This window comes from Gopherus evgoodei, chromosome 11, assembly GCF_007399415.2.
Source record: "Gopherus evgoodei ecotype Sinaloan lineage chromosome 11, rGopEvg1_v1.p, whole genome shotgun sequence".
Classification (NCBI taxonomy): domain Eukaryota; kingdom Metazoa; phylum Chordata; order Testudines; family Testudinidae; genus Gopherus; species Gopherus evgoodei.
Genome location: NC_044332.1, coordinates 48702694 through 48730595, shown reverse-complemented (window position 1 = coordinate 48730595; position 27902 = coordinate 48702694). Strand labels below are relative to the sequence as shown.

At 43.7% G+C, this 27902-nt stretch overlaps 1 protein-coding gene and 1 long non-coding RNA gene across 4 annotated transcripts in view; one reads left to right on the top strand and one right to left on the bottom strand.

Moving 5' to 3' along the window:
* The window catches only part of TANC1 (tetratricopeptide repeat, ankyrin repeat and coiled-coil containing 1), a 195289-nt gene extending 175905 nt beyond the window's left edge, over nt 1–19384 (top strand). For all 3 annotated transcript variants that reach the window (XM_030579279.1, XM_030579280.1, XM_030579278.1), the window contains 5 exons: nt 7741–7873; nt 11094–11185; nt 13308–13454; nt 14252–14352; nt 16572–19384. In XM_030579279.1, the coding sequence (XP_030435139.1) occupies nt 7741–7873; nt 11094–11185; nt 13308–13454; nt 14252–14352; nt 16572–18006 (1908 nt within the window). In that variant the 3' untranslated portion in view covers nt 18007–19384. The remainder of the gene's footprint in view (nt 1–7740; nt 7874–11093; nt 11186–13307; nt 13455–14251; nt 14353–16571) is intronic.
* The window catches only part of LOC115659342, a 77345-nt gene extending 50957 nt beyond the window's left edge, over nt 1–26388 (bottom strand). Inside the window, exons 1-4 of the long non-coding RNA XR_004002526.1 lie at nt 26272–26388; nt 20629–20700; nt 6338–6464; nt 5172–6147 (exon numbers count right to left, since the gene is read on the bottom strand). This is a non-coding gene — a long non-coding RNA (uncharacterized LOC115659342). The remainder of the gene's footprint in view (nt 1–5171; nt 6148–6337; nt 6465–20628; nt 20701–26271) is intronic.
* Between the last annotated feature and the right edge of the window lie 1514 nt (nt 26389–27902).

Below are 27902 nucleotides of genomic sequence, written 5' to 3'. Positions count from 1 at the left end.
GCGGAGCTGGCACTCATGGCGGGAGCAGCGCGCAGAGCCCCCTTGGCCTTCCCTCCCCCTAGGAGCTGCAGGGACATGCTGCTGATCGGGGGAGTTGCACAGAGCTGGGCAGGGAGCTTGCCAGTCCTGCCAACCCTCCCCGCCCCCCAGCACCAGGGAGGGTCTCAGGCCGTGCATCACCACCTGCCTCCCCCCAGCACCAACGGGGGTCCCGGGCAACCCCCACCCCAGCCTCCATTGTGCCCTTGGACTCCCCCACCCCCAAAGAGCACTTCTGGACCAAGTTTTAGTTAGGGGTATATAGTACAAGTCATGGACAGGTCACAAGCTGTGAATTTTTGTTTACTGCCTGTGTCCTGTCCATGACTTTTACTAAAATACCCATGACTAAAATGTAGCCTTAATCATAAGCACTTCAGTCTGGCACCCTCTGGCATAGCCCTGCTGTCAGTACCTATCCATTCAGCATCCTTGATACTGAGCAAGCAAGGGTCACACACACCAGCACCTGCGCTGGTACAGCCCCAATCAGCAATACAGTCTGCTTTGGCTACTGCGTATCTCTTGGTACTGACCCCCTGATCTCCAGATCACTGTTGTCCTCTGGTACTCAAGGAATCTTGACCTTTTCTGTGTGTTCCCCCATTGGAGGATATTGAAGAGGATGAAGACTTCCAGTCAGTCTCTTCTATTTCTGTATAAGGTTCTCTGACATAGCCTTATAGGAACCCATTCCTTGACCGTCATAAGGAAGATCATCATGCTTGGCAACAAGGATGGTGGAACCAACCCGGCATGCCACCTTCACTTCCGTATGCCCCTACTCCCCATGGCTACATTGAGACACTGGGTTGCTTATTGGCAGCAAATCACAAGAAGTGCTGTCTCATAGGGAAGCGAGATCTGTACAGTCCTCTCCTCCCCAACAAACCCCTCTCCCCAACAAGAAGAGACATCTGAGGAGCAGGAGGTCACTTCTCAAACACCTATTTCATCCTAGACGAGAGGGTTATTGCCCCCACCACGTTCAATGGCTGACAATTTCCATCAGTTTCATGACCTTATAAAGAGAGTAGCTGACACTCTTCAGATTCCATTCATAGTACAAGCTGTTGGATATCCTGCAGTTACCCATTAAAAAGGTGCTCTGGATCCAGCTAAGACTGTGTGCCAGACACCTGCTATCGTTCTGCCAAGGTGTAAACAGGCAGGTAAGAAATATTATTATGTTCCCTTAATGACTGATTTTTTTTGTTCTCCTCCATCCCCACCCGTCTCCCCAAACTCCCTAGTGGTGGATGCGATAAATGAGCATCGTAAGTAACACTTCTGGAAAGTCTACTTCATATGACAAGGACCAAAAGAGACTGGGCCTTTTTGGATATAAGTTCTATTCATCCGCAACCCTGCAATTTAAGATCATGAACTATCAGGTAATCATGGCCAAATACAATTTTACAAACTGTAATAGATTTACAGCCTTTATTGAACATCTGCTGCAGAAACATAGGGAACAATTCCAGTCCATCATTTCACAGGGCCAGAACCTCTCTTCAAACAGCCTTGAATGCTGCGGACACTACTGCCAGGAACATCTTCATGGCAGTTGTTATGCTCGGCATTTTGGCTCCAACTCTTGGGGATTCTGAGCGAAGTTCAGAAAACTGTTGAGGACCTCCTCTTCAACGGTCATAAGCTTTTTTTGGAGACCGTGGATGAATCCTTGTACACACTAAAGGACTCTAGGGCTACTTTACGATCACTGGTCATGTACAAATAAGACAAGATTTACTAGGTTACAGACTGCCCAGAGATGATGTCCTGCTCAGTTCTCTGGATTCCATAGATCCACTGATAATCCCAGAAAAAGATTTAATTCCACAGAGAGAGTGCCATTCACTTGCACTCCTTGAGCACTAAGTCATCTTCAAAGGAATAGTTCCGATGGGTCAGTCAAGGGATTGAATCCTCGCATGCCTCTGGTTTTACAGCTGTATCCATTTGCTTTTAGAGACCGCCTTTCTCATTTCCAACATGCTTGAAGGTGGATCACTACAGAGAAGTAAGTCATAGAGGTCATAACACTGGGCTATGCCATCCATTTTACATCCCTCCCTCACTTCTTCCTTTCCCATTTCCCCATCCCTTTTTAGGGACCCTGCTCACTGGTTTTATTGAGACAAGAAATGAACTTTGTCCTTCAATGAGGAGCAATGGAGACAGTTCCACCTCCTCACAAGGACAAAGAGTTTTACTCAAAGTATTTCCTTTTGCCAAAGAAGGATGGAGGATTGAGACCGATCTTGGATCTAAGACTTTTAAACAAATTTGTAAAGTCTCAGAAGTTCAGAATGGTGACTGGCAGCTATAATTCCTTCACTAGAGGAAGGGGATTGGCTTTTGGCCCTCGACCTACAAGATGCCTATTTCCATATAATGATACCTCCATCACACAGGAAATACCTATTTGTCACTTTAGTCCAGGACCATTTCCAGTACAGAGTTCTTCCCTTCAGCTTTTCTTCAGCTCCAATGGTGTTCTCAAAAGTCCTGGCAGCAGTGGCTGCTTACTTCAGATGAGAAGCAATCCTTGTCTTCCTGTACCTCAACAAATGATTATTCAAAGCTTGTTCCTACGAAGCAGTACTATCTTCCATCCAGACATCCCATGTTCTTTTCCAGGAATTGTCTCTCCAGTTGAATGTAAAAACAAAAACAAAAACATGTTAATCCCTGTACAGAAGATACAGTTATAGGCGCATCCTTGGACTGATTGACAGTCAGGACCTACCTTCCCATAGAAAGATTCATAAGTTTGTTGGGTCTGATAGGCAAAGTTCAGGAGAGCCCTTGACGCATGATAAGGAGCTGTCTATAGTTCTTGTGACACATGGTAGTTTGCACCTCCATGACTGATTGCTTAAGGCTATGTGTCTGCTGCTTGCAGGGTTGGCTCAGAGTGACTTTTTTTCCAGCCAGAGACACCTTACAGGCATGTGACAGTTCCTCTTCAAGTGAGCAGCTCCTTGGACTGGTAGAAAGATCAACTCAATGTCTGTGCAGTCATTCCCTTCTGTCACCCAGATCCATCAGTAACTATGACAATAGATGCACTGTTGGGATGCGAAGCTCACCTCAGTGCTCTGATGACCCAGGACAGATGGACATCTAAGGAAACCAGTCTCCATATAATTCTGTTGGAACTCAGGGCAGTCAGGAATGCTTGCTTTCATTTCTTATCCCACATTGGGGCAAATCAATCACAGGCATGATGGGCAACGTATCCTGCATGTATATCAACACACAGGAAGGAGCAAGATCGCCCTCCCTGCGTGCCGAAACCATGAAACTATGGCACTGGTGTATAGCCTGTCAGATCCAAATTTCAGCTGTCTACCTCCCACGTAGACAGAACCCCACAGCCAATATTCTCAGCAGATGCTTCTCGCAGGACTAAGAATGGGAGCTACGCTCTCAAATTCTTCACAGCTATTCTGAAGATGGGGTCTTCCAGACATGGATCTCTTTGCCACCTCCAGGAACAAGAAGTGGGGGTGTAGGGCACCACTCTGTGGGAGACTCCTTTCTTCTATCTAACTGGGGAACTAGAGGTGTGGGGGGGAGTGCTACCGCACCTCCATGTTTTATGCAGGGCCTTGCTGCCGGCCCCCAACCTAGGGACCCCTGCCGCCATGGTCCCAGGCTCCGGCTAGCAGTGGAGTTTAATTGTAAACCGATAAGTCTGATGCTTATTGGTTAACTGGTTTAACTTTTACATCCGTACTTGTTATGATGCAACTGTTGTTCATCCCCTGCAAAGGGTGAGAGTACATTCTGTCAAATCAGCAGCAACATTCACAGCATTACTCAAGAATATGCCAGTATCTGAGTTATGTAGGGCTATTACAAAAGCTTCAGTATGTACATTTTCTAAACTTGGTACTACAGTACTGTCTTCAGTTCTAGACTCAGTTCTGAAGCTCCCTCTGCTCATAAGCAACCTGAAGTGGAGCACCCAAAGGGACACTACTTAAAGAAGAAGAGATTACTCACTGTATGTAGTAACTGTGGTTCCTCCAGATGTGTGTCCCTGTGGATGCTCCACTACTCACCCTCCTTCCCCTTTGCTTCAGACTGTTCTCTGTGGGATGTTCAAGTGGAGAAGGAACTGAGGACAGTTTCCCATACATTGCTATATAGCCTTGGTGTGGGCACATGCTTGGGCCAAATGGACACGACTAGCAGAAAATCTCTGAACAAGATTCAAGAGATGCATGCATACTTGAAGCAAAGCACCTGTAGGGACATATATCTTGAAGAACTGCGGTTACTCACTTTGTGCAGTAACCTCTTCTGATGCCCTTGTGCTTTACAGTATGTTGTAATATGTCATAACGGGTATCTTAAATCTCCATAAGAAAAACACCTAGTTTGTACGTCTGATCTACTGGAATTAAAAGAAAAAGAAAGAAAACAAAATAAAGTCTGCTAGACCGTGGAAAATATCCTTTCTCTTTGTAACTCTTCTTAAAATAGCCTTCCAATGCCCAGATTGGATAACAATGTTGAGCAAAGATCTTAAATGAAAGGGACATATAAAGAAAATAATGGTGCACCAAGGCTGAAATTGAGTGGTTCATTTCTGTATCATAAAGAGCACTTTTTCTAATCCTAGTGTAGATAGCCTGCATTCTTGATGTGGTAGTGTTTATGATTATGATAATGATACCACATAGTGTTTAAGCTTTTTTTCTGTAAATCTCACAACATTCTGTAAAGGTGACTAAACATTATTATCCAGTCTTTATAAGTGCAGAAAACTAAGGTGTTGAGGTAAATTTGCAGCATGAACTAAGGCAAATCAGACACTTCAGTGCTGAGACTACACCTTAGGTCTCCACTTCCAGTCTTGTACCCCATCCACTGCACTCCACTGCTTCCTTAGTTTATATTATAAGTATTACAGGTTGGGTAGTGATTAATTTGAAAGTGAAATAAGATATGTCTATAACTGTTACAGCCAATATATGGTAACTTCAGAGTCCATGATTTAAACTTTTCAAATTTGCATGCATGAGGTGAGGCTCTCAGCAATAAAACATAAGTAAGCCAAACTGGCAGAAATTAAGCTTCTAGGAGATAACTGGTAGGATAGATAATGTACTTCTTACCTGCAAGGAGATATTCACTTCAGGTTTGAAGATCATGTCAGCACACTAGTGGGAAGGACATGCACTACACCAAATCCAGCAATTAAATGGGGAACCTAGAGCCTGAGCTTTCAATCTCTTACTCATATGGAGGTAGCCTTTACTCAGGCTAGAGCATGTCTACTCATGCAGTTGCTTCAGAATAGCTATTTAGGAAGAGTCAAACCTCTAAAGATCCACATGTGGAGTTACTCAGAAATAGCTATTGTACTTTAAATTCACACTCCACCTTAATCTGAATTAATTTACACAAGTCTGTAGTTGATTTTGAGCGAGTGGTTGTTAATGGATTTTGGAAGGCACTATGCTCAGCCTCCTCGTGAGTGTATTTCTAACAGGCAGAAGGAATCCTCAGGCCTCCTAGGAGGATTTGGGGTGTATCCCCTCTGTTCAGTCAGGAGCCTTTTTGGGAGTACTGTAGTTAACATACTATATTAGACACTCTGTAATCAAAACATTGGTGTTTCAGTATTTGCACATATACTTCTGAGTGAATAGTGGCTTATGAAATGACATTAACAAAAATGAAATATGAAGTAAATATTTCCAACCAGCACATGTTGTGTGGGAACATAGCTGTTAGATTGTTTAAAAATAAATCTGTTTTTTCCTCTAACTGGTGTCTCTCTTGCATGTTAAAGTTCCAATATTGCTACTTTTTACTGACTGTATATTTTTGGAGGGTGGGGGTGTTGGATGTACTGTCTATATTCATGAAAAACACTTAGTCCATATGTGCTGAAAACAGTGTGATGAAGCTCGGAAACAAATAATTTACTTGGAACAGTTTTCCTGCTTAAATTACTTCGGAATCCTAGGAATTTCCAGTTGTAGCAAAGCAGTAGCAGCAGCACTCTGCCAGGAGGAGGACATTGACCAGAGTTTCCATTGCTGGCCCCTACACGCACCTCACCTCAGATCCAGAATCCCCATCCATCTGCAACAAGAGGAAGAGAGAACCAGTCTTTAGACTCCCCAGCCTGGATGGTGACATTACATCTTGTATGTGACTTAACATCTCCTGTGCTACCAAAGGTCCTTACTGTTATCTCTGGGATGAGATTGGTCACCAGCCGGAGCAGCTCAAACTGCCAGTCAATCTAGCAGACAGCTGCACTAGGACTTACCATCTTCTTTCACCTTGTATGTCTGGGCAGCTTGATCTCTGGGCCAGGGTGGCAGCCAACAGCGATGACTGTTGGAGGTAGTGGAACAGCTCATCCAGCAAACCAGCACCTGGTCAGGACCTGGAGGCTGTGAATGACAAGGATACTTAATGTCTAACTTCAGGTTAAATCATTATCAGCCATAGAAAGCAATTGTTAGGCTCCTTATTCAAGGAACTATTGCTGGCCATTAACCACCTTCCTATTACTGTCATTTCTTGTACTTCCCACTTTCAAGAATGGTTATTGAGAAGTTAATGATGGGCCAATTCCAGCTACTCTTGGGTACCACAAGTTTCTGATGCATTTATTTTATTCAGCATTGGACATCTTTTTTACTTTTAACATTTCTGTTTTTACCACTTTGTGTTTAAGTTTGTGTCTACTGCATTTTAAAACTTGCGGTCCCAAGTCTCAGAGCTCAGATCAAGCACTACAGAACCAAAAATAACAGTGAAGATGTTTGGGTTCAGGCTGGAGCTTGAGTTCTGAAACTCTCTCTCCTCCTGGGACTTCAGAGCCCAAGCTCCAGCTCCAGCTGCTGAGTATATATAGCTGCTTATTTTAAGCCTGAGTTTGAAGACTCTGAGACTTGCTAATATGAGCTTTAGAATGCAGTGTAGACATACCCTTATTTCTTAACTGCAACATCAAACTGCTCCACTGATAAGTGGTGTAGAAATTAATAAATATTACTGCTTTAGTTTTCTTCAGTTAGTTCAAAAAGCCAATGTCTGTTATCACAAAAAATTGAAGCATATAATTAAACTTGGGCATTTTAAATAATCCATGTTTAAGTGACTGTTACTTAAAAATAGCCTGTACATTCTTCTTTATTGTATTTGTATGCCATTCATCCCCAAACACATCAGAACAAATTTGGTACTATAGTTTCGCACTTGTCATTTTAATGTCACAACATACTGTGACATGCTATCAAAACCTCTGTTAATTATCCTGAAGCCCATATGGTCTGTGCAGGACTCCTCTGTATTTTCATCCCAGTTTTATAATCTTGGACACTAGCAGCCATACCAGTAGGTTGAAGCTCATGATGTGAACAAATGGGAAAGTGAACATGTAGTGTTGGCCTTATGGTGTCTTGTATATATTTTCTACTGACATGAAGACAGAAAAAGATTATTATTTATCACTGAAGTTAATGCAGTAAAATTAGGAATGTGGCTATTACCTTCTCCTTTCCTTCCCTTCTGGGGTCAAAAGACAAAAGAGGATTTAACTTATTTTAGAGACTAACTTTATTTAATGGGGACTCCAAGTAGGATTAAGAAGTGGCTTCACTATTCTGCCTCCCATGCTGAAAGTTTTTAAAGGTTTTATCCAGTCTCCTTCCTTTTTCCCAGGTGCAGTATTTAGTAGAGAAGGGTGCAGTGATTGAACACGTAGACTACAGTGGAATGCGTCCATTAGACAGAGCAATTGGATGTCGAAATACGTCAGTAGTGGTCACACTACTTAGAAAAGGCGCCAAATTAGGTTAGTAAGCCCATCCTATATCATCAAAGCACAATTTTTGTTTGTGTTGTTTTTGTTTAGAAGGGAAAGAATTAAATGTCTGCTATAGTGCAATAATTGTCATTTTTCTAAAACAGAGTTTTAGAAAGTCTATCACGTTCCTTTTGAATGGAAGTCTATAAAACATGTTACATACAGAAACCGACTTTCAAAGAACTCTAAGTCAAGCACTCCAAAGTTAGAAAATGCCAGTTTTATGGTTACCCATGCAACCGTAATTGTGTCTCCTTGTGCACTGAATGCTGAACATAGTGAACATTTAATTTAAAAGACTGAATCAAAATGCTTATGCTTAATTTAAAAGGCTGAATTACTGTTATGTGAGCAACCCTAATTCTGATATTTCCAAATTTTTGAGTGCATGACTTTGCAACCTTAAGAATGTTCATTTAATGTAGACTTTTGTATGGTGCTTTCTAGAGTTTTTTAAAAGGAAAAAAGTAAACAAAACTTCTGTGGCATCCAGCTGTAACAACTGACCCATTATCATCAGGTGTCAAACTCTGAACCCTCAACATTGCAAGCCAGATTGTTGCCTCTTGAACTTGAGGATCTAAATATTTTAGCACGCACATGCTTTCCGCCTTGCCTCCTTTGCCTCTTTCTCTGGAACTGGAGGGAGCTCTGTCCCCAGGTGGTGCCCCTTGAGACAAGCTTTGAGGGAGAATGAGCCACTGGGGCTAGGTGTGGGGTCTGGGGGAAGTTCATGGTGGGGAGGAGGCCGGGACTGGTTTGCTCTCTCCTTCTGCCACATGATGATGTTGCCACAGGGGCATGGGCTATGAACTAGGTCCCACTAACTACATGTGCTTTGACAGCTCCTGGGAATTCCCAGTGCAGTGTGTGCTACTGGTGATGCTGATTTGACAGCAGTATTGCCGGTCCAGACTTAGAATTTTTATATTCAGTTGTTATTTTGGTGTGCTGCATTTTCCTCGGGAATGCAAACAAGAGAAGGAAATGGTGAATTTTTTAAGAGTTTATATCTCAGCAAAAGCTGAATGGAATTTTATGGGAAAAAGAAAAAGGCATTTATGTAGTCTGAGGGCATTCCTGCTACCAAAACAATGCTGCAAACAAGAGAGGTGAGAGCTTCTCAAAGAAAATGTCTCAAGAATAGTTTGTAATAGAAGCTATTAGGCAACCTAAATATAGGGGTTGTTACTAGAGCCTGCCTAAAAAGGGAATTTTCTGCCCCAGGGAAAATTTCAGAGTTTTTTTGGGGAGTGGGGAGGGGTGGAAGGTAAATATCTAAATTTTTCACTGGACAGAAATTTTCAACAGTTCTGTTTTGGGTGAACCAAAACAGATATTTTTTTGGCTTGCTAACTGCCCTCCTGGAGTTTGTCAATTTTAAAGAGAGTAAACTCTCTCCCTGCAGGCAGAAAGTGAAATTGAGCCTTCCAGGCGGGCAGCTGGGGGACTGTCATTTTGATTTTTTTCCTAGCAGAAAACAGAAATTTTTGCATGGGAAAATTTCTAATTGTGCAAAAGGGGATTTTTCACTTGGAAATCATCTTCAGCCAGCCCTAGTTGCTTCTAGCTTTTCTTCATAATGTTTTGGTTCTAATAAAAAAAATTCCTCTTCCATAACTTTTGGGGCTTCCATTAATTTAAATACATATCTACCCCGATATAACGCGGCCCGATATAACATGAATTCGGATATAACACAGTAAAGCAATGCTTCGGGGGGGGGGGGGCCTGCGCACTCTGGTGGATCAAAGCAAGTTTGATATAACGCAGTTTCACCTATAACACGGTAAGATTTTTTGTCTCCCAAGGACAGCATTATATCGGGGTAGAGGTGTAGTTGTATAATAGGTATTTAGCATATGAAAATCTTTTCCAGACATTAATTCAGTGCATAGCTCAAGAGCTAGGTGATCAGAGCACTTTGGACACTTTTTTTCAGGTGATAGCCACATGTTTTAAAGCTGATGAATCTGTACCAGCCTTGCTGGTCCAGTTGTATGAAATATATGTAGTGCATTAAGCAAACAGTCATTTTTTTTGTTCCCACTTCTGTATTTCCCATCTTAACACTTCGAACCTTAACTATAGCAGGAGGCTGTGGAGCCTCAAGAAAGCAAACGGGTACTAATGCTTAAGAAGGGGCTTTTCCCTTTAATACATAGAGAATACATGCTGGTATGGTAAAGATTTTATCCACATTTATTTGGAATAGGGCCATTACATGCTAGTGGCTAGACATGAATTATGAAGTCATCCCAAAAGGGTACCGATAAAGCTGTTTATACTATGCCATAGGATGTTGTTCTGAAAAACCATTTTAGAACTCTGAGGTTATTTAAAATTGTATTGATATTATTTTTAATCTTCCATCTGTGAAACCAGGTGTCTTAGTTAGCAGGACTCTGCAGTTAGGATTCAGAGGATAGAAATAATTTTTAGAGGTTTCTAAAATTAAATCTAAAATAGCTTTTCTGTACACACAACTGTTCTGATTTTAAGGTCTCATATCTCACTATCTACTAGGATGGGCTAGAATAAAAAACCTTATATCATTGTTATAGGGAGAGGTGAGAATACTGGGCTTCTAATGACATAAAGGCCCTGTTTTTAGCCCTCATGGACTTAATCCATGGATTCAGGCATGAAATCCAGGACTGATGATGTTCAATCCTTGACCCATGTTTATCCTTTCTCAGGAGAAATTCCACGTTTGGGTTTTGTGTTACATTGCAGCTGTTTGAAAATGCTCAAAGATTTGGAATATTAACAGTCCTGGGGGCAACGGATTAGAGGGCAGAGGGCAGGTGACGTTGTCAGTTGCCTGAGGAATGCAATTAATTAATGGCTCTAGTATATCCTGTGTTTCAGCAGTTAATTATGTGACTATTACTTTTGTGTGTTTGTGTATATGATTGCAACTGAGTCTGGGCGCCTTTAAACCACAGTTCAGGAAAGCATCCTTATTTAGGACTGCATTTAAACACATGCTTTGGTGCTCTCCTGAAATGGGACCTAAAGCAGGGCAGACACACTTGAACCATTAATACCAGGCTGCTGTATGTATAAGCATTTCTACAATCATTCCTCACTTGTGGAATATCCGCTGAAGTTTTGAGTGTGAAACTATGTTGGAAACAAGCCTAGTTTTTTTTTCTAGTAATATCAGAAATGTCTTTTGAAAAGTATTTAATATTTTAACTTGCAGGAAACGCGGCATGGGCAATGGCAACTTCTAAACCTGATATTCTGATTATTCTACTACAGAAGTTGATGGAAGAAGGAAACATAATGTACAAAGTAGGTAGATTCTTATTTTCATTGCTAACTGAAGGTAGGTAATGATTCTTAAAGACAAAGCAACAGGTGTTTTAACAAAGTATTGATAATAAGGTATATGCAACCTCCTTCCCTCATGTTGTGGGGTATGGGAACCAAGGAGCTTTGACAGAAAATATCCTTCCCCTGTAAGGGAGAAATTGATTGGGAACACTCAGATCTTGGAAAAATGGATAAAAGGATTTGACCTGGATTTCCTTTACTGTGCTTCAAGTTGTTCATTGAAATATTGGTAATATTTAGTTATTCCTTAAAATGGCAGAAAGCTAATTTGCACATATCCTATTGAATTAGGTATGAACAAAATACATAAAGCATATCCTTTTGTTGAGATACTTCTCTGCATGTCATTTGTTTAAATATGAATTGAGCAAACTTTAGCATGCATGATAAATGCTTTTCTCTGGTGAGATATTGCTTCACAAGAAGTGGATTGGAAATGTCTTAAGTTGTGTGACATTCTTTCTGTATTTCGTTAGTGTAGCATAACTTCCATGGGTATTACATGGGCATCATTCAAAGGCCGTTTTAGCCACGGGATTTGAAATCCAGGGGGTCACCCCTTGTAAGGACTGCAAAGGTCTGCCTCTACATCTTTATTGCTACTTCTGACCTGCATCTGCAAAAAACAGAAAAATATGCGAAAAAGAGGCTCCTTATGACCTAAATAAGTGTATTTCAAACCCATTTTATTTTTATATCTTTTCAGGGGTTATTATTTTAAAGGTGTAACTGATTCTAGAGGAAGGGCTGATCTTGTGATCTTTAATTTTTGTATTTTTAAATTTTGTATTCGTTTTACTGAATTGTGTTGTGTTTTATGCACTATGGCCTAAGCCACTATATTAATGAACTCAAACTCAAAGTTTCATTGGTATACAGTGTTCAGGGCTAAGAGTTCTATCCCTGATGCCTTCATGAGGCTATAGTAGCATATATTTAGTGCAGTTACCTTAGTCTTCCCTGCTCCTTTAACTGCTTTCCTTTATAGCCTTAATTACCAAAAGTGATGGTTTTGGGGCACCCAACTTGAGGCATCTTATAAGAGCTTGGTTTTCAGAAAGAATTGAGCGCACAGTCTCTGAAAATCAGGTCCCTATCAAGTATCTCAAGTTGGGTGCCTAAAAATTGATGTAGCCAGAATAACTAATCACTTTTGAAAATGTAGGCCTACTTTTATAAAGAGAGACACCATGAGAGAACTTCTAACACAAGTTTATTATTTAGGCTAACACAAATTACAAAGCAAAGAAATTATTAAAAACAAGAAATTAACTATAAAATAATTTAAAAAAAAAAGAAAAATATTTCAGTTTTATTAATTAAAACCTTTGCTAGTCCTTATCTAAATTCTGCTTTTGTAAGAAGCATTAGCAACATCTTCTCACGGACATTTATCTAACCACAGAGATGTTCTCTGAATGTCTTTTGGATTTTTTTTGAAATTTTAAAATTTGTTGGTAGTCACTGGAGAAGGTTAGTTTCAGTTTTCAATCTCTCTTAGGCAAGTCAAGATGTCCCTGCTTCCTGCCCCCCTGCAATTCCTTCCCTCCACCCCCCAGCAAAGCACACAGAAGCAAGACACCTTCATTGTTTCAATTCCAGCTCCTACATGAATTTGGGAGGTGCTGGAATCTACATTTGTATATTGCTCAGGATATAGACTGTCCTTCCTCTGAGTTTATCCTGAGATTTTATAGGTAGGCACCACCTCCAATAAAAGGTGTGGCTTAAAGGCATCATCTGGCCTGCAGAGTTTTGCTGTTTAGACTTTTAAGCCAGTTGTTCAATTATCCTCTGTAAAACTGTTCCACATCAAATACCAGACCAAGAAGTTGTGTTATCAACAAGACCTTACATGTCTGAAGAACTCTGCTTTGGCACCATTTGTTACAGATTTAAATGTAAATATTTGAATAACTATCCCTGTTTTTGAAGAAAAAAATACTTATTTGTAAATACAAAATCTATAAAAATAGATTCTATTTGAAGAGCGTCTGTTTAGCAAATGTTAAATCGGAATGATTAATATTGAGGAATTTACAAATCCAACTTCTAAAGCTCTTGTGTTCTAAACCTATAGAAAGGGAAGATGAAAGAAGCAGCTCAGCGATATCAGTATGCCTTAAGGAAGTTTCCTCGGGAAGGGTTTGGAGAAGAAATGAAAGCTTTCAATGAACTAAGAGTTTCCCTGTATTTAAACCTGTCACGGTGTCGCAGAAAAACAAATGTAAGTTCTTATTGTTGCTCAGATACTTGGAGTACTAGAAACCTCAATGAAGCTCAAACCTCATAAATGTATAAAGGGCTAGTATGCTGTCCTTGCACCATGATGTTCTTGTGATTCTTGCTCTTCCGGCTGAGCTAAAGGAGAGACAGGCAAAGCTACCACTGGGAGGATGTACAGAATATGTGGTACTAGCATGAAATGAGGGGCAAGGGGAGAGGGGCAAACCATACAGGTGGGCAGATTACCTGTTACTCCAGAAGTGATTGCTACTGTCATGGGTCACTGCACATGTAAGTGCTGGGACCCCTTCCTTCCCAACCTCTAGTACTAGTAAACTCCTTATCCACTGTTATTTCAGCCATCATCTACTGATTTTGAGCCCTATGTTACCACAACCAGTGGGACTCCTCATAAAGTAAAGTAGTACTCAGGGCTTGTCTACATAGGTGAAATTGACCAGCATAGCTATTCCAGAATAACTGCCCTGCTTTTATTCTGGAATAGTGTTGACATAGGGGGCTATAACAGAATAGTTATTCTGAAATAGGTATGCTGGACAACTTCCCTGTGTAGATAAGCCTTAGAGGTGGCAGCATAAGGTCCATCCCAATCCCCACTTGTTTTTTTTAACCCTCCAACTTTACTTTTGCCAATTTAAATAGTACTGTCTGAAGTGGGTAGGCTATGGGAGCTCTCAAGATTGTTTCTGTTAGTGTCTGCAACTTACGTGCATGTAATATTTTAAAAATATTTAAATGTCACTGTATACATTGAAAATATAATTGCTATTAAATTAGGACTTTGGCATGGCAGAAGAGTTTGCTACCAAGGCACTTGATCTGAAACCCACATCCTATGAAGCCTATTATGCTAGAGCAAGAGCCAAGAGAAACAGCAGGTACTGTCTGTGACTGTGTCTATAACATTTTTAAACAGCTAATTCGCAGGTAAATTTAAGGTGCTTTAAGTTAGAGATACTTGCTAATTCTTTGTCCCCTTTTCTCCTTTCCCTTTTGTGTTTATTAATTTTGTTGGGAGTTAAGTGAATTTAATGCAAGTGAAAGGTGCCAGGTAGGCAGGATATTAAACAGTTGTTTCTGGAATTCCTCATGACACTTGTTTAAATAATGATGGTCAGAGTGAGTAAATGCCCAGTTTTGGTATCTACCTTTTTATAAATGACTGTAAATTAAGCTATATTCCCTTTTATCCTATCCTTTTCCATAGGCCAAAAGCCCTCTTTGGGGTTTGGCTTAGTGTTGACAAGCCCATCACGTGGACTGAGCCAGCAGTAATCCATCAGCATTTCTTGCAGGGTACCAAAACTAGCTAACTGGATGGGTCAGCAGTAAAAACCCTGAAACTATTATAGGTGACAGAATGCCAAAGGACAAGAAGCTGTTGAATGAGCAGCAGTCCAAGATGTAGGCAAGAGTGGGGCAGGGAAGAGTAGTTGTCAGCTCTTGATAGTACTCCTGAGGACATTCTGCACAAAAAAAAAATTAAAAATCTGTGCACAATACTTTAAAATTCTGCAAGTATTGTTTGTCAAATAAAAGTGAAAGCTCCAGCATGGCACTGGGGAGCACAGACCAGTGGCTGCACAGAGGTGGGAGATAACTGTGCAGTTATGGACTCAATGGTGAGGCTGCACCCAAGGCTGACACAGTGCAGGGACTGAGCCTGCCTCAGAAACATTTCAGGGCCCTGCCCCTCCATGCCAGGTGCACCAGGTGTGGGCAGGCAGGCTGAGCAAGGCAGGATCCAAGTGTGGAGGGGCTTAGCGTGTGGGTATCAGGATGGGGGTTGAGAAGATTCTGTGAGGGGCAATCTGGGTGCGGGCGGCTCAGTGGAGGATCTGGGTTCGGGGGAGATTTGGATGCACAGGGGCTTGTTGGGGGGTTCTGGGTGCAATGGTAATAGACTCTGCAGGGTGGGGTCCATGTGAAGGTGGTTGGGGCTTAGTGAGGGGGTCTGGGTGCAGGGGGGCTAGAATTCACAGGGGAGTCTGGGGAGTCAGTGGGGGGTCCAGCTGGGGGAGTGGGGCTCAGTGGGGTTAGGATCCAGGTGTGGGTGGCTCGTCGAGGTACTTCAGATGCAGAGGGAGGGGGGATTTTGAGTGTGGAGGGGTGAGGCTCAGTGGGATATGAGTTATGGGTATGGGGAGGGAGTCTGGATCTATGGGGGTTGGGCAGATGGGGGAGCAGCTCCCTGTACAGTGATCCCTCCCCCTGCAGCTGAACAGCAATGGGTGCAGGAAAAGCAGGGAGGAGGGAGTTTGCATAGCTTCCTACAGCTGCGGATAGGTCTGACACAGCCCTGGATGCCGTGCAGGGGAAGAGGAAGTCCCATCCTCCCCAGCCCAGCCGGGACTAGGAGCTGAACCCAGCACAGTGTACGAGCCACCTCAGTCTTCTTCAGTCCCACCCTCTGCCCCACGGCACCTGAAACATACTGCTGGGGAGGGTCATGTGACCACTGTTGCATGGCTTCCCTTTGCTTCCCCATCAGAAAGTCATTTTTCTGCAGGGAAGCAAAGAAATCTGCAGGCAACATAAATTCTGCACATGTGCAGTATTCTCCCAGGTGTATGGTGGGAACCTAACCCTCCAAAGAATCTGGTCCCAGCAAGAGGTACCTTTTCCCTTCTTTTCCTGCAGCCAGAGAGAGAGGAGTGCACTTATTCTGGGGTATGGAACATTACAAAGGAATTCTGTGTGCCAGTTACAGTGAAGCACCTTTTGTGCTGAATTCCTTATCCCCGCCTGCTGCTGTGTCCAGTGCTGCCAGCTAACTCACTGCTTTTGCCTTCTTGAAGGGCTTCTGATCCTCCAATGGGATGGAGTGGGAATGATATGGGACTTCTTTGTCTCTTCTCCTCATTCCTAAGGTGCCCTTTGAGTGTTGAGAATTTCCTACCACATTAAGTAGCAGACACTGTTAAAAGACAATAGATCAAAGGGCTGCCTTGATGGGTAATAGAGATCACAGCCAGTACACAATGGTGGAAATTTAATTGCCCAAAGCTGTAATAATTTTTTTTAATGTTAGAGGGACAAGGTGGGTGAGGGGTTCTTTTGGAACAGTTTACTTTTATTTATTTTTTCCTTTACACAGACAGTTTCTTACAGCTCTTGCTGACCTACGTGAAGCCATAAAATTGTGCCCCAGTAACCAAGAAATCAAAAGGCTCCTAGCTAGAGTAGAAGAGGAGTGTAAACAGTTCCAGAGAACACAGCAACAAAAGCAGCAGTCTCCACAGCCAGCACAGCAGAATGACTCTGACAATGAGGACGTTCTTGTCCAAGGAGTGAATGATCATTTCAATCTTGAAGAAAGAGAAGAAGAATTTCCACACCATGATGACCCCTTTCCATCTTCACAGAGGCTGCAGCGTTCCCAGACAGCTTCTCCCTACAGCAGAACCCTTCAAGATAGCCTTCAGCAGAAAGCCAGATCCATGTCCCCTCAGAAAAAAAATGGGAGTAAATATCTGAAAGAACCAGGGTTGATCATGCAACCTACAAAGCAAGCACAGATTGTGAAAACTAATCAGCATTTGAATTCCATTCAGCCTGGATCAAGAACTGGAGCTACACTGTGTAGTGCAAAGACACCGTCTCCTTTTCAGCATCTTCCCACAAATGCTATGCCTGTCCGACATCCTGGAAATCTAGCCAGTAAAAGTCAGCATTTAGATGGGCCAAACACTTTATCATCTGGAAGCAATCCCACAGGTTTCAGTTCTGGACTGTACAATGAAAAGTTAGCATCCAACCAGTGTCCCCATTTACAGCAGAGTGAGAGTCTCTCTTCTCACTCTTTCACAAGCAAGGCCAAAACCACTGATGGGCTTACTGTCCTTGCACCTTCAGTCATGGAGAAAGCAGCTCCAATTCAAGGAATTCAAATGAATTGCAGTGAAGCAAGGCAGCAAGCCTCTGTAACTAATGTCATCTCTTCTGGCTCTCCATCTAGCAGCATGATTGTTTCCAGCTCAACCAGTAGTTTAACTTCAAGCAGCATCTTTTCAGATAGCGTGAAAGGGTTAGGGCCAGATGTTCGAATCAAGGAAAATAAAGTTAGTCAAGTTCAGAGTGGTACGACTGAACACAGACCTCGGAATACACCATTTATGGGGATAATGGATAAGACAGCAAGGTTCCAGCAGCAGAGTAATCAAACTAATCGCACTTGGCATTGTCAGGCATCTGAAGGGTTACTAAAAGATGCTTCTGGCGGGTTTGTTCAATCTGTAAACTGTGAGCAATTCTCTGCCAGACAGACAGGTGGATACAGTAATCAGACTAAAACTTCCTCTCCTGCTATTGCCCCGGGAGAAAATATCCAAAATGGAATGCAGCCTAAAGAACTTGAAGAGCTCAAGGGCCAAAAGCCTGCCCACTGTCAAGATACCAGGATGTCTAAAACTGTTCCTCATTTGTATCCAGATGCTATATCTGAACAGCAGTCTCAAGTTAATAAGGAAGGTCATCTAACTCCTGTCACTTCTGCAAAACCAAAGCGATCTTTCATAGAGTCTAATGTATGAATATCATTTTATATAATAATAAACTGTTTGTAAAACTTAGCACATAACAGCATATTGATTACTTATGTTAATCACTACTATAGGGCTGTTTCATCATAGAATAGTGTTTCTGCATAACATATTGATTATTATCTGGCCACTTTTCTAATTATGAGTAGGTTTTCGATGCTGGCCAGTATTATTCATAGAAATATGGGATACAACCACTTCCTTAAGAAGCTATATGTACCACCATGGAACAAGAATATAACTGGAATGTCAAATTTAACTAGAAATGCATTTACATGGTTAGCTAAGATTGTGAATGCACCGAATTGGGACCGTGAAAGAGGGAAAAAAAAATTACTTTTCATTATATTCCATCCTTATTGTAAGACTTATAACATTTTCCTCTTATACAGGGCTTTAATCTTGGCTTTTGATTGTACTAAAAGTCATCACTTGCATAATAATCATAACTATGCCTCTTTCTAGTACTTAAAATGCTTGATTCCAACAAAGTTATGAGGGTAAAATACATAGTATGTAACATCCAGATCTGTAAATGACTGTTTTCTTATCAAAAAGATATAGTATTATTTCATTAGTTCACTAGGGGGATTTAATTGGGATGCATGATGTAAATTTAGGAACTTTAAGTCACTTGTATATGAGTAACTTTAAGTAGCTATGTTTTGACATGTAAATATTATATTTTTAATTACTACAAAAAAACAAGTAAATCCAGTAAATTACAGCAACAGATTTGCATGCATTTTTAAAAAAAGCTTCAACCATACTGGTTATTGCACTGAATATTATAATATTATGGCATGTTAACAGTATACCAGTAACCGCACTTTATATAGTTTACCTAAAATACCTTTGAGGTGCTACCTTAATACAAAATGATGTATTGTACATTCACAAAGAAGAGGTACAGGAATGAAATACTTTATAGAAACATTTTTATAGGAAGCCTGATGTATTATTTTGAGAATATAAAGATGAACATTTGAGGAAAGGGGCAGGTGCGCATTTGCTTTGTAGGATGGGGTTAAATTTTTTTTTTTTTCAACGCTTGAGAGGAAGAAGGTTCTATATTTGCAAGAATGTTTTCAAAATGAATAGTTGTAATGACATTCCTGTGTGTAATAAAGGTTTGTGTTGTACAAGTTGGAATTTTCAACTTTTATTCCCATGTACAGTATGTATGTACGTTGTAAAAACAACCTTACACGTTTTTACAAATTCCTTAGGAGTTTGCATTATTACACCCTAGCTTATTTATTGTTTACTGTTTCTTTGATATTTGTAGAAGTCTTGTTCTCTTCTTCAGTAGTTCTCTTTTTGCACTGCTACTGTATTTTTTCCTTATGAAATAAAGACTATTAATATAGTGGGTTGAGAGGTGCACTCTTATTTTGTGTATTGTGTACTGGTATAAAACCACCAACAGATGCACACAAATTAAATCAATGATGTGTATGTAGTACAGTTATAGAAAAGGGTCTGCTTGTAACTGCATTATATGATTCTCCCCACCCCCCATTTTTCCTGATGAGGCCCGTATAGCTTCACCAGTATCTTCTGAGGGTAAACACTGATGACTGAGGTCTGGAGAATATGCAGGATGATCTTTTGAAGGTGGAAGACTTGTCTTGATTGCCATCAGTTTCTCCAGTACAGTAGAACCTCAAAGATACCAACACCAGAGTTACAGACTGATGGACAACCAGATGCCATGGGGATCCAAAAGTAAGCTATCAGGCAGCAGCGGAGATGACAAACCCCCAAACAAATAGTGTACTGTGCCTATATTGCATCTTAAAGGTAGGCACTTCTGGGCTTTCTGTTGCCACCCCACCTCCATGCCCGGGGCAGCCACTTACTGGTAGGAGGTGGTGAATGCTGTTTTCCGCTCTTCCTCCCCGCTAGCTGGGAGGAGGACAAGTTTTCAAACTCAGATCCCAGGAAAGAAACTTCCCAAGCTGCTACTGAAACCTGGCCTGGAGTGTAAGCTGCTGGAGCTGGAGTTCCTGCCTGCAAACTGTGCTGTGGAGGACCAGCTCAGTTTTAAAGGGCCTGCACCATGCACCCACTGACACTGCAGTGTTCCAGGGTGCCTCACTCATCACCCTTGCAGCCAGGGGGTTAGAACCAGTTGCCTGTATCCACCCCCATTGCAGGTGATTAGCTGCAGTTGTGGAGCCAAGCATGCCTTCTTGGAGTCACTGCAGACGCAAGTGAACTGGCTGTTCCATCAGAGAGATCAAGAGATGCTCTCAAGGCATGCTTAGAGTGTTCCTAGCTCTCTAACTAGATAGAGGAATGGCTCTTTATTTTCCAGAATATATTCAGCCCTGGAGGTTACCTTGGACAATGAGTAGGAGTATCTGGTTAAACCACTAAAATTTTTATCTGCTGCAAGGACTTGTCTGCACAGAGAAATTATAATGATGTATAAGATCAGGGGTGAATTTAAAGTGTTGTAACTACATCAGTAAAAATCAGTGTATGGACACTCCTATTTTGATATGGGTGTCTTTTTCCAGTTTACCTTATGTTGTTTCAGAAGCAGTTTTAGCTAAACTGCAAAAGGCTGATCTTAATCCAGAGTAAGGATATGTCTGTGCTACTCACGTTACAGTGCGGCTGTGGCTGTGCTGTGATATAGGCAGTGTAGATATGCTTTATTGCTCGGGGAGAGCTCTCCTGGCAATAAAAAAAAAAAATCCCTAATGAGCAGTGGTAGCTTTATCCCGGCGATAAAGTGCTGTCTATACTGCTGCTTAACAGTGCTAAAACTTTAGTTGTTCACCCCTGAAGGACAAAAGTTTTAGCACTGAAAGTGGCAGTGTAGACAGGGCCGACGAGAAGGGGGGGAAGCCAATAAAAAATTACTGGGGCCAGGCATTCCGGAAGGGGGCCGGGGCCTGGCTTTGTCGGTCCTGTTTAGCCGGTCCACCCTCAGTGGTGGGCCAGAAAAAAATTTTTCACCGGGGCCCGAACCTGCACTTGGCGGCCCTGAGTGTAGACACAGCTTAAGAGCCTTCATATAAGGGTGTTATACCGGCATAATTTAACTTTAAGCACTGTAGTTATACTGATATATAATTATCCTTGAAAAATCTCCTTTGTAGGCAAGCCCTAAATAAGAAAAAAAATTTCAGTCCAAAGCATCAAACTGCCTGGATTATTTATCTCCTAGAACAAAGGTTTGACTGAACTGAATTTACTTCTGTCAGCCAAAACCAGTGAGCGAGTCAGATGCCAGGTGCTGATAAAAATAAGTTAAACCACCCTTTGAGACCTTATAAAAATGATAGCAGGCTTCAACTACCTGAAGCGAGGTTCCAAACAGGATGGAGTTCTGCTGTTCTTAGTGGTGGCAGATGACAGAACAAGGAGCAATGGTCTCAAGTTGCAGTGGGGTAGGTCTAGATTGGATAGTAGGAAAAACTATTTCACTAGGAGAGTGGTGAAGCACTGGAATAGGTTACCTAGGGAGGTGGTGGAATCTCCTTCCTTAAAGGTTTTTAGGTTTTTAAGGGCCAGCCTGACAAAGCCCTGGCTGGGATGATTTAATTGGGGTTGATCCTATTTTGAGCAGGGGGCTGGACTAGATGACCACCTGAGGTCTCTTCCAACTCTAATCTTCTATGATTCTATTAATCAGATTTATAAAAGCAGGGCCACTCAGACCTTCCTTAGCTGTCGCAGCCCAACAACCATTGTTAAAGTGGGCTGCTGTTTCCTTTCCTTGAACATGTCAGAATGTTCAGACTTTCCTTGACAAAGATACCAAAGAAATGTGTAATACTGCCATGGTCCTGCTGCCAGATGCTAGGGGGTTCTGGGGTCACTCAGAGAGGAAGAGGAGGCAATAATGCATTCTTATACAGAAGTGACAGTGGTACACTTCCAATGTTCATCTTCTCTAGCTTTGTCAGAGCCAGGAAGCATTGCTGAACATGGGAAATTGAGTGACGATGGTCTAGCCAATATTGCAGGAGCCGTTTTAGGAGACTTCCTATGAGATTAAGGGTATCTTGTTCTTCATCCCATTGCTCTTGCTGAAGATGTAGTGGAAAAGCAGATAAGGGTTGGGAGTAATCCCTCAAAAACCACAGGATATGTAAGAACAACAAAGATTAAAACCTTAGCGAGCCCAGATGACTGTTCTTGGAGGTCTGTTGATGGGTCTGACTGAGACTATGGCCTGGTCTACACTACGCATTTATACCGAATTTAGCAGTGTTCAACCGAATTAACCCTGCACCTGTCCACACAACGGAGCCCTTTATATCAATATAAAGGGCTCTTAATGCCAATATTTGTAATCCTCCCCGATGAGGGGAGTAGCGTTGAAAGCGGTATTGCCGTGTCGGATTAGGGTTAGTGTGGTCGCAAATCGACAGTATTGGCCTCTGGACGCTACCCCACAGTGCACCATTGTGACCGCTCTGGACAGGAATCTGAACTCGGATGCACTGGCCAGATAGTGCATCCGAACTTTTGAATTTCATTTCCTGTTTTCCCAGCGTGGAGCGCCGATCAGCATGGGTGACCATGCAGTCCCAGAATCCAAAGAGCTCCAGCATGGACCGTACGGGAGATACTGGATCTGATCGCTGTATGGGGAGACAAATCTGTTCTATCAGAGCTCTGTTCCAAAAGATGAAATGCCAAAGCATTTGAAAAAATCTCGAAGGCTATGATAGACAGAGGCCAGAGCAGGGACTTAGAACAGTGCTGTGTGACAAGCGTAACGGAAAGCCAAAGAATCAAATGGATGCTCATGGAGGGGGGACCAAGGACTTGAGCTATCCCACAGTTCCTGCAGTCTCCGAAAACTATTTGTATTCTTGGCTGAGCTCCCAATGCCTGAAGGGTCAAAAACATTGCCGTGGGTGGTTCAGGATATATGTTGTCAATTTCCTCCCCTCCCCTGCCTGTGAAAGAAAAGGGAAAAAAATCGTTTCTCGCCTTTTTTCAATGTCACCATATGTTTACTGGATGCTGCTGGTAGACGCAGTGCTGCAGCGCTGAACAGCAGCATCCCCTTTCCTCCCCTTCCTGATGGCAGACAGTGCAATAGGCTTGATAACTGTCCTCATCATCCTGTGAGTGCTCCTGGCTGGCCTCGGTGATTCCCTCCTTTAAGCTTTGTCTCCTGGAGATTCAGTCCTGCCTGGACTATCATAGCAGCTGGAGGCTACCTCCCCCTCATTTTATCTCAATAAAGTCAGTGTTTCTTATTCATGCATTCTTTATTACTTCATCACACAAATGGGGGGATAACTGCCACGGTAGCCCAGGAGGGGTGGGGAGGAGGGAAGCAAGAGGTGGGGTTGTTGCAGGGGCACCCCCTAGAATGGCATGCAGCTCATCATTTCTGCAGGATGTCTGGTGCTCTGACCCGGACCAGCTGTCCGCTCTGGTTCTTTAGTAGGCTTGCCCTATATTCTAGGCAGGGCTGACTCTACTTTTAGACAAAACGTAAAGAAGGGAATGACGTGAGGAGTCATTCCCATTTTTGTCCGTGTGCCCCCAGCCGACGTCAGCGAGGCTAGCCAGGAGTACCCATGACAGCAGCAGACGGTACAATAGGGCTGCTAACAGTCTCTGCTACCTTGCAAAGGCAAATGAATGCTGCTGTGTAGCACTGCAGTACCGCGTCTGTCAGCAGCATCCAGTACACATACGGTGAGAGTGAAAAAAGGCTAAATGGGCTCCATGGTTGCCATGCTATGGCGTCATCCAGGGAAAAAGGGTGCATAATGATTGTCTGCCATTGCTTTCACGAAGGACTGAGTGACTACATTTACCCAGAATCACCCATGACACTCTTTTTGCCCCATCATCCATTGGGATCTCAACCCAGAATTCCAAGGGGTGGGGGAGACTGTGGGAACTATGGGATAGCTACCCACAGTGCAATGTTTTGGAAATTGACACTAGCCTCGGTATATGGATACACACTGCCGAATTAATGTGCTTAGTGTGGCCGCGTGCACTCGACTTTATATAATCTGTTTCCAAATACCAGTTTCTCTAAAATTGGAATAAGCCCGTAGTGTAGTCATACCCTATGCTGTGGACTAAGGAGGACTGAGCCCATTGATTAGGAGCTGCCCTCTTTGTTTGCAAAAAGGGAGCAGAGGTGGGCTGAGGTACATTTGGCAGCACTGCTACACGAGCTGTGTGTCATTTTCCCAGAGCTCTTCTCTAGTGTCTTGCTCAACAGTGCCTCCTGCACAAGGAGATTTCCTTCCTGGCAAGTATCTACATCCCACACAAGTTTTAGCAGAACAACATTTTAGGCAGTAGAAAGATGCAGCAACCTATCAGACGGAAATGTACAGGGGAAAGAAATACACATTTTCTCTGCAGGGTGAGCCGTAGGGGTGGAGCAGAACTACCCTGCTCTAACTAAACGATTTTTATTTTAATAATACATCATCTCTCCATCACTAGAATTAACTGTGTATTTAAAAAAAGGGGGCAACTCCTTAAAGGTGAATTGTTTCATAACATTTTAATAGATTACAGGGTTACTATTTTTAAACCCTATTTACATACCTAGTTTGAAAGGTTATGGGGTTGCATACTGAGATGTGTAACTCTCCTACAGGATGACTGTGGAGGACAGTGATTCTCCTCCAATTCATAGCAATTTAAATAAATACTTGCAATGAAATTACACTTCTAATTTACACTAGAGGACAGGGATACTTTTTGAATCAGGCTCACAGTTTATAATGCATTTGCTAGGGAAGGTGGCAGAGAAGCTTGTGAGGCAACCCTAACTTTGATAGATCCTGATATTTGAGTCCTGCATGATGGTTGCTTTCTTGTGTCACTCGTATTTAGTAGAATAGCATTACTTCTATTCATGGGCTGACATACTGCAGCTGAAAAATGGGTGGAATTTTTCAAAGGTACATTAAGAGGCAATGTGGGGCTAGACTGTGCCCCCTTAGATCCAGAAACATCACATTACCAACCTTCCAGTATGGAAATTAGGTCAACTACCTCCCTGGGCCCCTTGTGGCCCTGGATCCTGCAGCTGCTCCCCCATGAGTAACTAACTAGACAAGGCTGTGAAAGAAGCTGATGGAGAAGGCTGTGAGGCAGTGAAAAGTTATGCTGGAGAGGGTAAGCGAGAGCCTAGTTCGAATAAGATGGCACTTTCTCAAATACCAGCGCAGCAACAACTTTCCTTCCACCCTTTTTTCAATATGAGGCAGCTGTGCATTAGCCTTTGCTTCTTGGTCAGGGTGAGGTTAAAGACCTTGTCCGTGTGTAATATACTCAAAATTCCTGGTTTAGGAATCACAGCAGCTGGGGTCAGACTGCGTCTTGAAACCACAAGGGATTAACGGAATTGAGGGGCGGGGACCAAGCGCTACTGAAGCAGTTCGCAAGCAGAGATGTGTTGTTTTTTTTGGGGGCTGGGTGCCTGCTGTGGGGCTAAACCCCGGAGCCACAGGGCACTGTGGGACAGAGCCGGCGAGGATTCATTTCCCCCCCCGCCCGCCCCCCGAGCGCTGCGGCGCCTGCCTGGAGCCCCGTGGCCGACTCCGGCAGCCTGCAGGGGTAAAACCTCCTGACCCTCCCCGCCCCCCGCGTTCCTTCCCGCGCGTTTTTCTAGCGCGCCGGGAAAGGTGCGAGCCCCGCGCTACTGCAGGTCTGACAGACTAGCTCAGGCCGTGGCCGCCAGCAGCCACCCGCCCCGTGCCCCGTAACTCGGCCGGGGTTGGTGGGGCAGTGACACGCTCAGCGCTAAGCTGCCCAGCGGCTCGGCACGGGCGCACCGGGGTTCCCCGCAGTAACGGGCCAGCGGCACCGCCCCGCAGACAGCCCCTTTGCGGAGTTTTGCCCCTCCCCCACCACGTAAACTGCCCTTCTGTCGTTGTCATCTCGCCCCCCCCCCCCCCCCCACCAGCGCGCAGCCGGTGTAGCCCGGCACCGGGGCCCTCCAGGGCAGCGCTCCCGTAACATTTGTCTGTTGGGGGCGGACTCTAGGTCCCCGCTGTGGGGAAACCCGGCCCGGCATTGGTGGCTCTCTCGTCCCCTCGCCCACCCCCCAAGCTGCTGGGCCCAGGCGCCTGGCTGCTGCTCAGCGCTTCCGGCTGCGACCCACAGACGCGGCGCCAGCGCCGAGCACCGCCCCTGAGGCCTCGCAGGCTCCCGTAGCATAAGGGCTGCGGCGGCCGCCTAGTGTGAGTTTAACCGTAGTTCAGGGGGCCAAAAAGAGGCCCTGGGGGCGGGCGTACTCACTGGCGGGGCGGGGTGGGGGGCAGTGTCCGCTGGCACAAGCCCAAGGCGCAACCTCAGCCGCGGGACTGCGGGCGGGCTCCAGGGGCGGGACCTGGCGAGGTCTCTCTGAGCAGCAGCTCGGTGCGCTGCAGCGCCCGCCGCCGCATGGGCTAGCGATTAAAAACCCTGCCCAGCCCCAGCGCCGGCTTGTGCCCGCCCGCCTGACCCTCGGCCAGCTGCGGGGGGACGGACACGGGCAAGTCCGTGAAGTGGTTGGGGCACAGTGAGGGGAGCAGCGCGCGGGGGGCGGGGGCGGAACTGGAAAGGGTGGGGAAGATAGGAGCTGTGGCCAACGGCCAGTGCGGGGCAAAGAGGGTGCAGGGAAGGAGATTGGGGGGGGGTGCGCGGAGAGAAGGGGGGCTCTGTTCCAAGGGCAACAATTGGGGAAAGTTGGAGACAGAAGTGGAGTATGAAAACTGGGCACAGGGAAATTTCGGGAGGAGGCTCTGGAGTTGGGCGCAGGCAAGGGAAGGTGGGAAAGTGTGAGAACTGTGTACACAAAGGGACGTTGTGTGTAGTGTTAGGAAGAGGTGTGTGTATTAGATACTAGCCATTTTTTTTAATCTGTATGTAGAAATGCATATGCAGTGTGTAACAAGGGTAGTCCCAGAGTATTAGACACCTTTTATTGGCCTAACTTCTGTTAGGGAGAAGCATTTGAGCTTACAGGGAGCTCTTCTTCTAGTCTGGGAAATAGTAGATCGAATAAATGTTTAACAGAAGTAGTTAACAGATTACAGGTTGCTGTAATAAACCATATACCCATTGTTTCTGTTCAGTCCATGCTTTTTCACATCTAGCAAGGTTTTGAATGTAAGGCCCAGACTCCTCTTTTGGAGTACACAGGTTTTCTTTAAGGACTGAGACATCAGTGATCACTGTGGGAAAAGTGTTAGTTATTTGGAAACATAATGAGCATCTCCAGTCACCCCCACAGTTGCTTTAGTATACTGTTCGGTTGGACCCATGGAGCTTGAAAGGTGGGTTGTGGAAGGTGTTGATTATCATAGCCATGGAGATGTAGGTTTTGCATTTGTTGTTCTGGCAGTGTCTGGTCCCGTTTTAATTTAGTGTGTCCTTATCCATAGGGAGTTTGCTTTAGATGATGATCTTGGAGAGATAGAGGGATTATTTCAGGATGTGGTCCCCATCATGTATGGGTTGTAATTGGTTCATGATATTCCAGCTGGGTTCCAATGTGGATTGGTAGGCGACAACTAGGGGTTCATGGTCAGAGAGAGTTTTATTTCTGTACTGAAGCAGATTCTCCCAGGGTATTTGAGTGGCCCATTCCGTGATGTGATCTATTTCTCTGATGGAGTGTCCTTGTTTGGTGAAGGCAGTTTTGTGTGTGTTACAGTATAGGTTTTCTCTTCTGAGCATATTTTCTAGTATCTGAGTGCCTGGCTGTAGATAACAGTTTTCTTGATATGGTTGGAATGGTTACTGGATCTGTGAAGGTAGGTGTGGTGATCCATTGATTTCTTGTATACAGTTGTCTGTAAGACTCCATTGTTGAAGCTGATTATGGAATCCAGGAAGTGGATGCTTGCATGGGAGTGTTCTAGAGCAGCAAGCGGCTCTTTAATTTG